This window comes from Cataglyphis hispanica, chromosome 13, assembly GCF_021464435.1.
Source record: "Cataglyphis hispanica isolate Lineage 1 chromosome 13, ULB_Chis1_1.0, whole genome shotgun sequence".
NCBI lineage: Eukaryota > Metazoa > Arthropoda > Insecta > Hymenoptera > Formicidae > Cataglyphis > Cataglyphis hispanica.
Window position 1 is genome coordinate 6,502,148 of NC_065966.1, and position 13,384 is coordinate 6,515,531.

Below are 13,384 nucleotides of genomic sequence, written 5' to 3' on the forward strand. Positions count from 1 at the left end.
GTGCAAAGTGAAATTCATCCCACACTGCCCCATGCTTTCGATGCGAGACGTGGTCTATTATTGTACGGTTCTGAACTTTCCACTCAAAATGAGATCTACTGGTCTATTCTCCATCACCCTGTGCTTTTGGCTCGAGAAGGGGTCTATTATTGTACGATTCCATATTTTCAATTTTTCATGTAAAGCCAGGTTCACCGCCGGTACAAGATGAGACTTATATTGTACAGTTCGATACAGATTTTAAACTTTCCATGTAAAGCGAAGTCCTACTTCCGTGCTTTCGGCACGGAATGAAATCCATCATTGCACGATTTCACATGGGTTTTCGATTTTTAATATAAAGCGATATTTATTATATTTATATTTATTTTATTTATATTTATTTAGTTCTTTTTAAATAAAATTAAATAAATAAAAAATAACAAAGATAGGTTATGTTAGGTCAAGTCAAAAGTGTATATTTTATGAGTAGTGTAGATAGTTTTTCGTAGTTCATGTAAAATTATGTCACATTAAAGTATAAAATATCATAAATTATAAAATTTTTAGCTATACTATTCTTTATAATTTTTCACGTCAAATATTGCAAGAAATCGATTTATGTAAATAAATGTAGATGACCTGAAAATAACCTCAAAATTTTTATTTATCAACTCAATAGTATTTTTTTATGTTCCCCTCGAAAGCTTTTAACTTTTATCTGAAACAACTCGCGACGAGAGGGATACGCGTGAGACCAAACTATTCGCGTTGCCGTGCGACACTACGAAGCTCGCTGCTGGCACGCCTAGAGCGTACAGCGGGGAGCACACACTTTTGCATAAGCGCATAACCATAAATATAAAGAAATTGATTGGTCCACAAATGTATGCATAAGAAAATGAACCAATCAATTTCCTTATACTTATGGTTATGCGCTTATGCAAAAATGTGTGCTCCCCGCTTACGTCCCATGGTCTAGCCACGCGATAGCCGCGCGATGCACATGCTCATTCGCCAATACATTTTAATTAATATTTCAATAATTATTAATTGTGAAAATTGCAAAATGGTAAAAGATTTTTCTGTTCAATTTATTGTTCTCTACCCGCTCACGAGCGTTGGTACAATTTTTGCAGGACACCCTGCATATGATGGTCCCGAACGTTCCAACCAGACTTTGAGATCTTATAGGAAATTTAATTCTGAACAACAAATTTCTTATAAACATGGGTCGAAAAATACTTTCTTAAGAAGTTATCGCTCAACCTCTGAAATCGTGATTATTTTACACATTTTTCCAAATATCATGGAAAATATCATGGAAAATGTCTTTAAACAAAAAGTACCGAAACAAAAGTTGTAGAAAATTAAATTATCTTTTAAATGAGATTAAAATGATTGTAGTACGTTCCATAGGTTTTGAGATAATCAGTTTCAAATGTATAAAAAAATATTTTTTTTGCTGTCGACATAGCTTTTTAAAGATACTCTCCATTTAAAAAATATTCTACAGTGCTATTTTAATTTAAAAAGAAGAATTATTTTATTTTTATGAAAGAAAAAAATTTTTGCTTTTTATTTTTATTGATTTTTCTCCAAGAAATTTATAAAGTTTCATCTACTTTTTATTTTATTTCTCAAAACTTATGGAACGTACTACAATCATTTTGATATCATTTAAAAGATTATTTAATTCTTTACAATTTTTGTTTCGGTACTTTTTATTAAAAAACGCATACTTTCCCTGATATTTATAAAAACATGTAAAATAATCGTAATTTCAGAGGTTTTTGGGTATTAACTGTTTAAGGAAGCATTTTTTGACCCATGTTTATAGGAAATTTTTTGTTCAGAATTAAATTTCCTAAAAGATCTCAAAATCTGACTAGAACGTTCGGGGCTACCCTGTATGTATAAAATTTTATTTCACTTCAGGAAATTTTATATTATGATAGAAAGTTTTTTTATGTTATTATTATATCATGTAAAAGGAGAACTTATGAATTGTTGTAATTTTTAACATTTACATAATATTAGTAAATAATTCTTAATATGATTAACAGAAAATCTTACTTTCTATTAAGATAATTTTTTTATATGTAATTTATGAATAAGTTTTATTTGCATATACTGTAGATTTACTATCAACTTGATAAGTTCCATTTATTTAGAAGTGCCAAGATATAAGTTTAAACCCAAATGAAAAAAGTATTCTTATAAGTGTAGCAATCTATAAATATTTGCAAATAATAAATAGATTTATAAGAAAACCCTGTATACTATAAAACTACTATAAAAATACCATTTTTTGTTGTATTTTGTTATTTATATACATATAGAATAAGATAATTAAAATAAAATAAGATAAAAATAAAATTAAATATGTGTACATGCATGCATGCATGCGCGCGCGCGTGTGAGTGTCTATATGTACATTGAGAATTATACTTTAAATATAAAAAAAATATACTTTATTTAATAATTGATGTTTGACTTCCCTTTTGGCTGCCTGCTTCAATTATTACAATCTTAAATAAAGTTATATTAAATATACACCATTCATATCCAGATAAAAAAAATTCTAGCAATATGCTAGCGATATGCTAACAAATTCGACAATGACAGATTCCAATATCTTATATCCTCATTAAGTTTAATGTCTAACAGCGCGGCTTGCCAATATACAGAGTTTTCCTAAATTGGCGATAAATATTTATTTACAAATTCTTTGTAACATTTTAAGAAGAAAATTCTAATACGAAATGTCGAGGCTACAATAGTTTTCAAATGGGAAAAGTTTAAAGGTCACAAAGCTAGAATTGTGAAAGAACGACAAAGCTAGAATTTCGCGCCCTCAGGGATGGCCAATGGTAAAGATGCTTCCATGAACCGAATGTTTTTGACAATAGTAAAATTACTGTAAAAATTTTCATTAGAAATTTATTTCTGTTTTGTAATAAATTCTAAAAACAGTTTAAAATATTTTTATTCAATAGTTTAATGTACTGATATGTGTCAACTGTCATATTTGGTTGTCTCGACTAATTTTATTGTGGAAACAGTTGACACATATCAATATAAATATATATATATATATATATATATATATATATATATATATATATATTAAACTATTGAATAAAAATATTTTAAACTGTTCTTATGATTTATTACAGATAAACAAAAATAAATTTTTAATAAAAATCTTGAATATTTTTAAAATAATTTGACTATTCTCAAAGGTTCATGGAAGTTTTGTTACCACCGGTCATTTTACCATCTATGAGGCGCAAAATTCTAGCTCCGTCATTCATGATGTTTAAACTTTTCCTGTATTGTAACCTATTGTAGTCTCGACATTTTTGTATTAGAATTTTTGTCTTAAAATGTTACAAAGAATTTGTGATTAAAATATTTATCGTCAGTTTAGGGACACTATATGTACCAAATAAAATAGAGAAAATGGAGCGAAAATCGAGCATTAGTTTTTATTACGTTGTGACAGCAGATATATAGCAAATATCGAGTATAAAATTTGTCTTATCAGACATTGTCGAAATGCGGCAGAAATCAAGCATGACCTGGATAATTGCAATGGTAAAAATGCGGCAATATTTAGAACACAATATATTTTATCAACTATTGAACGCAAAAACATAACAGAAATTGAGCATAGTCTGTTATGATGTGGCAGCAAAAACATGGCGAAGATAAAACATGCTTGGTAAATACAATTATACATATTAATCTAGATACAGATCTACAATAAAACTGAATATTATAATATATATTATTATTATCATTATATAAATAATAGTGCGCGGTAAATCATCAATATTGTAATTTTTTAATCATAAATTCAAATGTAATATAAATGTTCTTCATTTTTTAATTATAAGCCAATGTTTGATGCAACAAAGAGAAATGAAAATTTGTACTACACTTAATATCAGATTTAAATATATGTAACAGGACTACGTATGTGTGATTTATAAATATGATCTATAAAAGATAGCTATTTATCAACAGTCATAAGGGATGAAGTATTCCTATATAACAAATAGTTTCTAAGAGCAGTTGCCCGAAAGCGAAAAACTCGGGTTCGATTCCCGATTCAGGGACTTCGCCCCAATATTTTTCTCGCCTTTGTTTCTTCAGAAAGGTAAAGAAGGATTACTACAAAATCTCGAATAGAGATTTAATGTGTTCTTGATATAGGTCCAAGGAAATTTTGTGCAATATGCACAATAATCAATTTCATAGAAAATAATTTTTTTATGAAATCCTGATTACAGGCACTACCATTCGCATCTGGCTCTTAGTAGCCCACAAATCTTTAAATTATGATTTTCACTTGAGAGCCTTATAAATTTATTAACTTAGTAGTTCCTAAAATATATATACGAAGTCTGATCAAAAAATATCCAATCTTTTTTTTTTGCATCAACTAGCTGCAGTCCGGTAACGGAACTAGTTCAGCATGCAATTTTGGACTACTGCACATATCTAATTTTTTGCCAGATCGCGCAGCCCTGCAGGCAGCCGTGATAATTGCACATATATTCAATGTCCGTTGCAGTTCGTGTTTTCAAATAACTGACCAAACATATTCAGCAAAGAATCAACACATCGATTTTGTAATTCAAGTGAGAATAAAAATAAGCAAATTTACTAGGTTTAAACAATAATATTATAAACTTTTTAGTAAATTTTAGTTCATTTTTGTAATTTTTACTTTCACTTAAATTATAGAATGGATACCCTGCAAATTTTATCATTCAATTTTATATCTTTTCAATAGTTATAGTCTCTGATTGTGTATCACCGAGTTTTCGACAAAATTTAATGAAAATTCTTTGTTGAACACATTTGGTCATTTTAGCTGAAAACACGAAATGCACTGAACATTGAATACATGTACAACTTTTACATCTGTCTACAGCGATTGAAGGACTGCGCGGTCTGGCAAACAATCATGTATGTGCAGTAGACTCCAAGGTTACATGCTGAGTTAGTCTGATTCCTGAGCTGCAGCTGGTTGAAGCAAAAAAAGATAAAATCGGATATTTTTAATCAGACCTCAGTATATATAAATATATGCAGAGTGTAACTAAAAAAACATATATGGAGTACATCATCAAATACAGGACAATTCAAATAAAAAAATCTTAAATATTTTTTCTCTATTTTTTGATTTGAACTTTTTCTTCGTTATGAAAATTAGATCAGGCTGTTTACAGAGGAAAGCAGGGAAGGTAAGGTTATATACTAAACATAATCTATTATTGAATTAATTACGCTAGTGACTAGCTATGTTTAATAATAAATAAATTAAAATATAAGAGCTTTGTATAGATTAGATAGTCATAGACAGTAGAGTATATAGATCGGTTCTAACTCAGATCCTCTAAAGGAGATGCGGGTCAAGGAGAAACTGCGCGGGGAATTTGAGGATAGAGATCTGATGTCGCGCGGGCAGGGAATATTTATCACGGGAGCGGACATATACCAGTGCGTATATATAAAGGCGAGCGCCGATGTCTGGCTGCTATAATTTATAAACATTATAAACAAATAGCATATATTGCACGTGAGGACTGAACCCTGGGAATTTTTTTCTAGGCAAAGCCGTTTATTGAGGTTGCAACATCTTACTTTTCTTTCACTAAAACTCTGTGATAAAGTAATTACTTTCTAAGAATCTCTCTTTACATCATAGAACAAATAATAAATAAGCAATGTTTAACAGGCGAGACTAATTCTCCGAAGCAATATTAGAAAAGTTAACCGGATAAATTCAAAATGATAAAACACGTTCTGAAAAACTTGAAAAACTCTAAACAAAAGATAGAACATTCTCAAATATTGGAAATTTAAAAACTGAGTGGATGCGAATGACAAACAGATGACTCAGATATTTGAACTCTAAGGTCTTCATAGCAGACCCTAACAATTTTCTTTGCAAAGTGATACATCCCCTACTCGAAATTTTTTAGTGTTTCGAGAGAGTGTTTACCCTGTTGTCCACCATAATGACATCGAGCAAGTAAAGTTGAGTAAAGTGAGTGTAAAAGAATATAAATAGTTGCAAGAATAAAAATGGTTGCAATAAATATATCAAGCGACGCGGTAGCGTCGAGACACTAAGTTTATAAAAAAAAAATCGCCAAGTACATGACAAAAATTTTCTGGCATGAAGAGTTTGCCTATGTACAGGGATCACGGCGCTATCATGTAGCTTATCCGGAGTTTTATGTCTATAATGGTTTTGATAAACTTTCGATTAAAATACCTCAGGAACTAAAGCCGTAATGAAAAATCTAATGGTACTTTTATCATATAATGTGGATGCAAGCTTTCGATTGCAACCAGTTTTAATAAGATTGGTGCTATCGATCCTGAGGTATGATAATCGTTAGGTTCAGAATTGTGAAAAAAATTTCTTCTTCAACTTTCAGACTCACGTACGCCCGCACGCACACATACAAAGCGATTTTGTCCCTCAATACACATTTACAGCGTTCATGTACGATTATTCGCTTGAATGTGCAAACATGCCTTGAAAAACAATATGTATGTGCGTGCATATATATGATATGTATCAAGCGATGCAATTGATAGTAGTATCGCGACACCAAGATAAAGAGCGGGAGGGAGAGAGAAAGAGAGTGGAAGAAAGAAAGAGAGAGCGGGAGATAAATTGACTGCGTGAGCGCTCCACTACTACGGCGACGCATCACTACTAAGCGTGCGGCTCACCGATGTGCGTCCGGCTAAAGGTCGGCGCTGATTGGTCAGAGTTTACTCAATAATAACTCTTTTATTAAGTGTGACAGATTGAAATAATAAAGGACTTTTCTGTTTAGTTTACTGTGCTCTACTCGCTCACGAACATTGGCACAATCTTTGCAGGACATCCTATATATAGTGCTATTGTTTTGTATATGGAATGTCTCACTTTGATATCATTTATATAGGCCATTTGTGTACGAAAAGGCCATAATTCCGTATGTTGTCATAGTTCGTCGTAGTATGTACCTCATTACATGCAATCGCAAAAGTTCTTAAAAAATGTCTACAATTTAATCACACTAAAAGAACCTCACAAAGGTAAAAAAAACTACGCCAAGTTTACATAAAAAATATCCCTTATAAATAACAAAAAGTTGAAAAAATATTGAAGTTGAAAAAATATTTACCTCTATTAAATTTTTACAAAAAGCAATGAGATCACACTAAAAAAACACAAAGGTAAAAAAAGTACGCCAAATACATAAAAAATATTCCTTGTACGCAACACAAAGTTGAAAAGATATAAAAATTGGAAAAATATTTACCTCTAAAAAATAAATTATAAAAAAATTGTTTCCTAAAAAATAAAAACTTTTAAAAAATAAAAACTAAATGGGAAATCAATAATTAAGCCAAGTAGAAGGAATTTAATATGTAAAGATTTATAATTTGAAATAATATTTGTCATAAAATCAATCTTGCATTTATAGAAATATTATGGATTCTCTCAAAAAAATTAAAACGCATTTTATTTAAAAAAAAAATTACACTTATGTTTCAAATAAATATTTTGTATAATATAGAAAATAGCATTATTATATTATAATTTTTATTAAAGATAGTAAATCATAATTTTACTTAACCCTTACTGCAATAATGTCGATCACATTGATCACCAATTTTGAATTTAAAAGTCCATGCCAAATATAGATCGTTTTGTCGCATTATAAGTCATATATTTTTATTAATATTGATAATAATTTTTAATGATCTTTTGCAAATTTATATTTCATATCAGGCAAGCCAAGTTTTAATGTCACTTTAATATTAACTCTTTCGTTCCGGACTTCTGCTAAGATTATGATTAATTTTAAAATAAATCGGTCTATATTTGGCATGGACTTTTAAATTCAAAATGGTGATCGATGTGATCGACATTATTGCAGTAAGGGTTAAGTAATATTATGATTTAATATCTTTAATAAAAACCGTAATATAATAATGCTATTTTCTATATTATACAAAATATTTATTTGAAACATAAGTGTAATTTTTTAATAAAAATAAAATTCGTTTTAATTCTTTTGAGAGAATTCATAATATTTCTATAAATGCAAAATTGATTTTATGACAAATATTATTTCAAATTATAAATTTTCACAAATTAAATTCCTTCTACATTGCGTATATACAAAGGCGAGCGCCGATGTCATGATGATCATCAAATCATGAATTTCACTGGGAAAATGTTGAAGTCTTGGACGAAGAATCTATTCTTAATAAAAGATTGATATCTGAAATGATTTTTATTAGACGTCAAAAAAAATAGTCTTAATAGACAAACAGATACTGAGTGCCTCCATGATACGTATGACTTAATTATAGAAAATTTAACAAAATTATAAATAAATCTCGCGCTCCATTTATTATGTTGCCCTGTTTCGACTAAGTACTGTTCTGCGTACTGTTATGGTCTGATTTGTTTCTATCATCATATATCGTGTGACTCTGACACTGTGCTTTCACTTTCTCTGTTCTCTGTTTGTCCAACCAATTTCGGTGAGTCTCTTCGTTAATTTATTAATTTTTTAATTTTTACTTTCTCTTGATGAGATTTTTACAAGCATGTGTTTTGCTCCAAAACTATAACGTCCGATATTGAGGACTACACACTTCCTAACGACCGGAATCGAGGAGATTCACTGTGGAGACGGAAGACCGGGAGATCAGATTCCAAGATCATTTTTATTCTCATATTGATCCGCTGAAGATGATCCAAAAGAGGATCGAAACGTCCGACTTTTTTAAATCGAATTTTTGAATTTTAACATAAGGAATATCCTGTGCTTTATGATTATTACGTAATGATGTATTAAGTCATATCCGACTCTTAATTGCCTTTTTTGTAACCGTGTTTATTATTTACATTTAGAGCCTTTAATGTTATTATAATAATTCATATTGCTTCCTTCAGTAGAGTACATTTCTCTAGGTTATGAGAAGTAGAGCGGATGATGCGACATTGATTGTATAAAACCGAGTATACGTGACGCTTATTTTTTTAAAGTATGATATGGTGAGGAGATTAATGCTTTGAAATTTAGGAGAAGGAAGAGGCAGCCAATTGAAAACAATTCTTAGAAACGACTCGCAAGGAAAAGAGTGGGGAGAATAAGAGATAAAACATGTTAATAATATTTACATATTTTTACTTTTAAAAATATCGCAATTCTTTTTGACGTTGCAACCACCAGTTAAATATTTTTAATACATTCTGCGCAATTCTTAACATGATTTACACATTATAGTATTAGTAACATCTAGAGTATTTAAAGATTCAATAGCTTCATAATCAGCATTCAAAGTCTCGATAATCAGGTTTTTACTCGCATAATTTTCAAGCAAATCCATCAACCATTCTCGTTTCTGACATCCCTTGACGTACACGAGAGTCGGCGTCTCGTCATCCTCTTCTGTACCAAGCACGGCCAAAGTAATCAAACGTTTAGCCATGTTGTACGGCACGTTTCCGTCTTCCCATCGTAATCCATGGTGATTTGCAATCAGCCAGGAAGCACATGATTTGTCGGATCTTGTGAGAAGATTCCATGGTATGGGGCATGTAAATATGTAATGCGCCAAAATGGTCCCCTTTCTCAGCACCGCCACCTCCTTTACGACAAATTTCATCCTGACAAAGAATCCTTGCACGTCCACGAACGTTGGTACAGACATAACGTTTTTATCAGCATGTCGAGAAGAAAACTGTGATTGATCTTGAGGCATTATTGGTTTTATATCGTCTCATCCCCCACTTAGATGATTTTGCGCACCACATTGATCAACGAATTGTATTGAATCACGCTATCGTATATGATGAGACAATACGCAGTAGTATTCATCGGCACGTTCTCCTTACATTCAAATTCCAATCTCACATCCACGGTTGCGCTCTTGACCGATTTGTTTTGTCGAGAACAATCGATGATCACGAACGGACCGTTGCGTAGGAACTGCGAGACTGTGATACTCGTCTCTTGATACTCGTATACGTAATAATTTTTGCAGAAATGCTGGTATGTGTCATACAGAATCGACCATCTGTTTTTATCGAAATCCAAATTCATATCGTCATACGGATAACATTCCGAGTTCAGATAAAGTTTCACGGTGTTCAATTTGCAGTCGTCGAATCGATTCATATCCTCGGACATGATGTTTTTCCGACCTGTCTGCAGAGCGAAGACAACGTATCGCGGCTTCTCCAGTTGAGTCGTGGTCTTAATGGCCCACGAATATTTGGTTATACGCTGCAATAACGGAACTACAGATTCTACGAGCGAAAATTCATGCTCATCGTCCGTTTTCCAAGGCGCACAGCGACAGCTTATTGACCTTGTTCAATATAGCGTGTGGCATTCGTCATTGTATCTAGAATATATTAATCACAGGCTCCAACGCCAAATTTCCAATCAGACAATTGTTGTTGCTGTGCAATCGTTTTAAAATCAATTCGAGACGAGCGTTAATCACCACGCGTTTGTAATCTTCGCGAAATCCCAATAACATGTATAGTATGCAAAAATTGAAGTATCCATTCGCATTAATCTGCGCATCCCAGCCGGATTTCTTCATAGTCACGGTTCTATTGGATGACATCGTTACATAGTTCTTGAGTGTGCTAGTTATTCCCACATTTCTGTTACTATCAATCTCCACATCGTCGAGTTAGAATCGAATCTCATCGAACGCGATGCAATTACTTCCCAGTGCCAGATCTTTCAGCTGGTTTGTTTATCGTTAGTTATTCCTCGATGTATAGAAAATTCTCATACGGCATTGCATACAGATCCTGTTGTTATATAGGTATTCGTATCCCGTTGCTGTGTTCAAACGTTGTGTTGACGTACGCATTGTACGTGTAAATCTCAATCTTGACGATACGATCGTCAAAAACCGGCTTGCCTCTAATGTTAAGGATGTCAGTCATATTATCTGAGATATTTCGCACTTCTTTGGGCAAAGCCCAAAGATTGTAAAAATTCAATGTTCGACGCGCTGAGTTTCTTTCTCGTCTTTTTAGCTCAACCTAATGGTGATGATGATGATGATGATGATCGAATGATATCACCAATCGATATCGTAAAGTTATTATTATTATCTCTCGCGTTCTTCTTCGAGTCGTTCAACACAAGCATCTCATGTATCGCACGCTAATTTCGTTGTCGTCGTATGTGCAATCTGATTGTGATCTCTTCTCGAAAATCGAGCAATCATCCGTCTTGATCCGCGACGCGTGTCGTTAGATCCGTAATGTTCCGCGCGATGATCGGTAGGTAAATGATCTGCGCAGGCGTTTCCGATATCTTATATCCTGGCAGCACGCTTGGTGAAAATTCATGTATGATATAAACGCGTTTGCCGTTGCTGTATGCACCCGCGTTGCACTCTATGCGAATAATGTTTACGATGATATTAATCGTCTGATTGGTGCTATTGTCTCGCTTACAGTATACGGTTCGAGAATCCCAGCAGCGATCCAATGTTGTTGGGTTTGTTAAAGTTTACTCTGAAAGCGCACCTGATCTCGCTATTCATTGTATTATAATTAGCACGGAGCATTATCGAGTATTCTACAGTTTCGTCCCCATCATCGTTCGCTCGAACGGTCTCCTCTTCCAATGGAATATCACCGTGTTTCAAAACGATTGCCGGAGTGAACCATGCGTCGCGGGCATTTCTGTAAAATTGCCCATTTCAGAAACTCATGTATCTCGTACGATCCCTCGGGAATCGTAATTTCCGTGTCATTTTCATCGAAATAAAATTTATTATTCAAATAATTCCGCATCGTATGATAAATCTCAAAATTCGTTAGACCGAGCTTGTAATCACCATTGCTCAAATCTATGACTGGATGGTAGTGTGCCGCTACTCTTTCCGATCAATGTGAATGTCATAGACATATCGGGAAAACTGTTTAACGAATATTAAGTCTTAACGGTACATCGTCAGACTTTAAATTCATATGATCGTCGTCGACCGTACGAAGAAAGTAGACACAATTATCCGCAGATGTTCTGATCGTAAGTTTGATCAGATGTGTGATTGTATTATATATTCGTCACGTTCCATGCGAAATATCGCACCAATTCATTCGGTGGTCAAAGATTATCGAAACTGTCAAAACATATAATGCGATTCTCCCTCTTTGCGTAGGCCACCCAATGAGTACCTGGTCCTTTGGTGTTATTCAAATTCACAACGCTGCTCTTGTTTCGACATATACCACTGATCGGTCAAGAATCACGCATAAAGGACACCTCTAAAGGATAGTATACGCATACGTTTTTGCCAGTTGTTCTAATTGTATGTTCGTTGTCACGCCCGTAGGCATATTTAACACTTCTTTGACATTTTTTTTTTCGTTATCACTCTCTGTCTACATTTATACGGGCCGAGATACAATCCCTGTTCATATTTATACGGAGCAAGATAAAGACCTTCATCGCGCAATTGTGGCGTTGCAGCTCCTCCAGCTGACCCCGCGCGGCTTTATTATTGTTCACCGCTTTTGCCGCCGGTCGAAGATATTCACGAGGATTTCTCGAGAAGATTGCGAGGAAAATTGCAAAAACGAGTGAATCGATTCGCAAGAAACATCGCGTTTTGAAGACCGAGGAGGATATCGTATTGGACAGACAGTTAAGACCTCTCATCGGACCACTACAAAATATTGTCAACTCGATCGTGATTAGATGGTGAAGAACAAGCCAGGGAATAATCGACGCGGGGATCGAACCCGGTTATTATCTATCCAGAAGTGTGAGAAGGATGCGATACAGAAAAAGAGAGAAAAACAATTTGATGTTGATCAAATCGCTCACTGACACCGTATAAATCGAAATGATCAGACGCTCCATTGGATGAATTACCGATAATCTACACCGTCCGAAACATCAAGAATCGTACAACCTATGATGCCCGAATTGCTCGCTTGCGAGGATGCTAACCACGGACGACTCGCTCGTAATGTCCGTTCGAAAATAATTGCAAACACGAAAGTCAAGAAATGTTGCGAGATCAGTTAGGTCCACTGGACCAAAAGTATATCTGGCCTGTCCTGAGCGGCAATCAAGAGAGCGATAGACAACGTGTACAGTGTTTATCTCAGCCAGGTTGGAATGTTCGATAATAAACGTTTTAACGTGTACAATTCGGATAGCATAATTATCGACGGCGTACGATTCGCCGGCACACCTGGTCTTTACGAGTTGATCTTCAAGAGAACCAGAAGATGATAAGAAAAAATACAAGAACATATTATTGGCAACGAACGCGCATAAGCGCAATTTCGATGCGCACGGGTCAAATACAGGGTATACAAGTA

At 33.6% G+C, this 13,384-nt stretch overlaps 1 protein-coding gene and 1 pseudogene across 1 annotated transcript; both read right to left on the reverse strand.

Annotated features, from left to right (window-relative positions):
• LOC126854273 (phospholipase A2-like) overlaps positions 1-13,384 on the reverse strand; it is a 179,588-nt pseudogene that overhangs the window by 73,007 nt on the left and 93,197 nt on the right.
• Positions 9,810-10,653, reverse strand: LOC126854105 (uncharacterized). The gene is made up of 2 exons (XM_050600498.1): positions 10,444-10,653; positions 9,810-10,304 (listed from the first exon to the last, which is right to left on the reverse strand). The coding sequence occupies exons 1-2, from the start codon at positions 10,651-10,653 to the stop codon at positions 9,810-9,812; spliced, it is 705 nt and encodes a 234-aa protein (XP_050456455.1).

What these genes read in the sequence shown, in the direction of transcription:
- LOC126854105 (XM_050600498.1), bottom strand. Translation starts at nt 10,653, where the DNA reads ATGTCATCCAATAGAACCGTGACTATGAAGAAATCCGGCTGGGATGCG. An exon ending in GAAATTTGGCGTTGGAGCCT is followed by an intron (nt 10,305 to 10,443) that starts GTGATTAATATA and finishes CCGTTATTGCAG; the next exon opens with CGTATAACCAAATATTCGTG.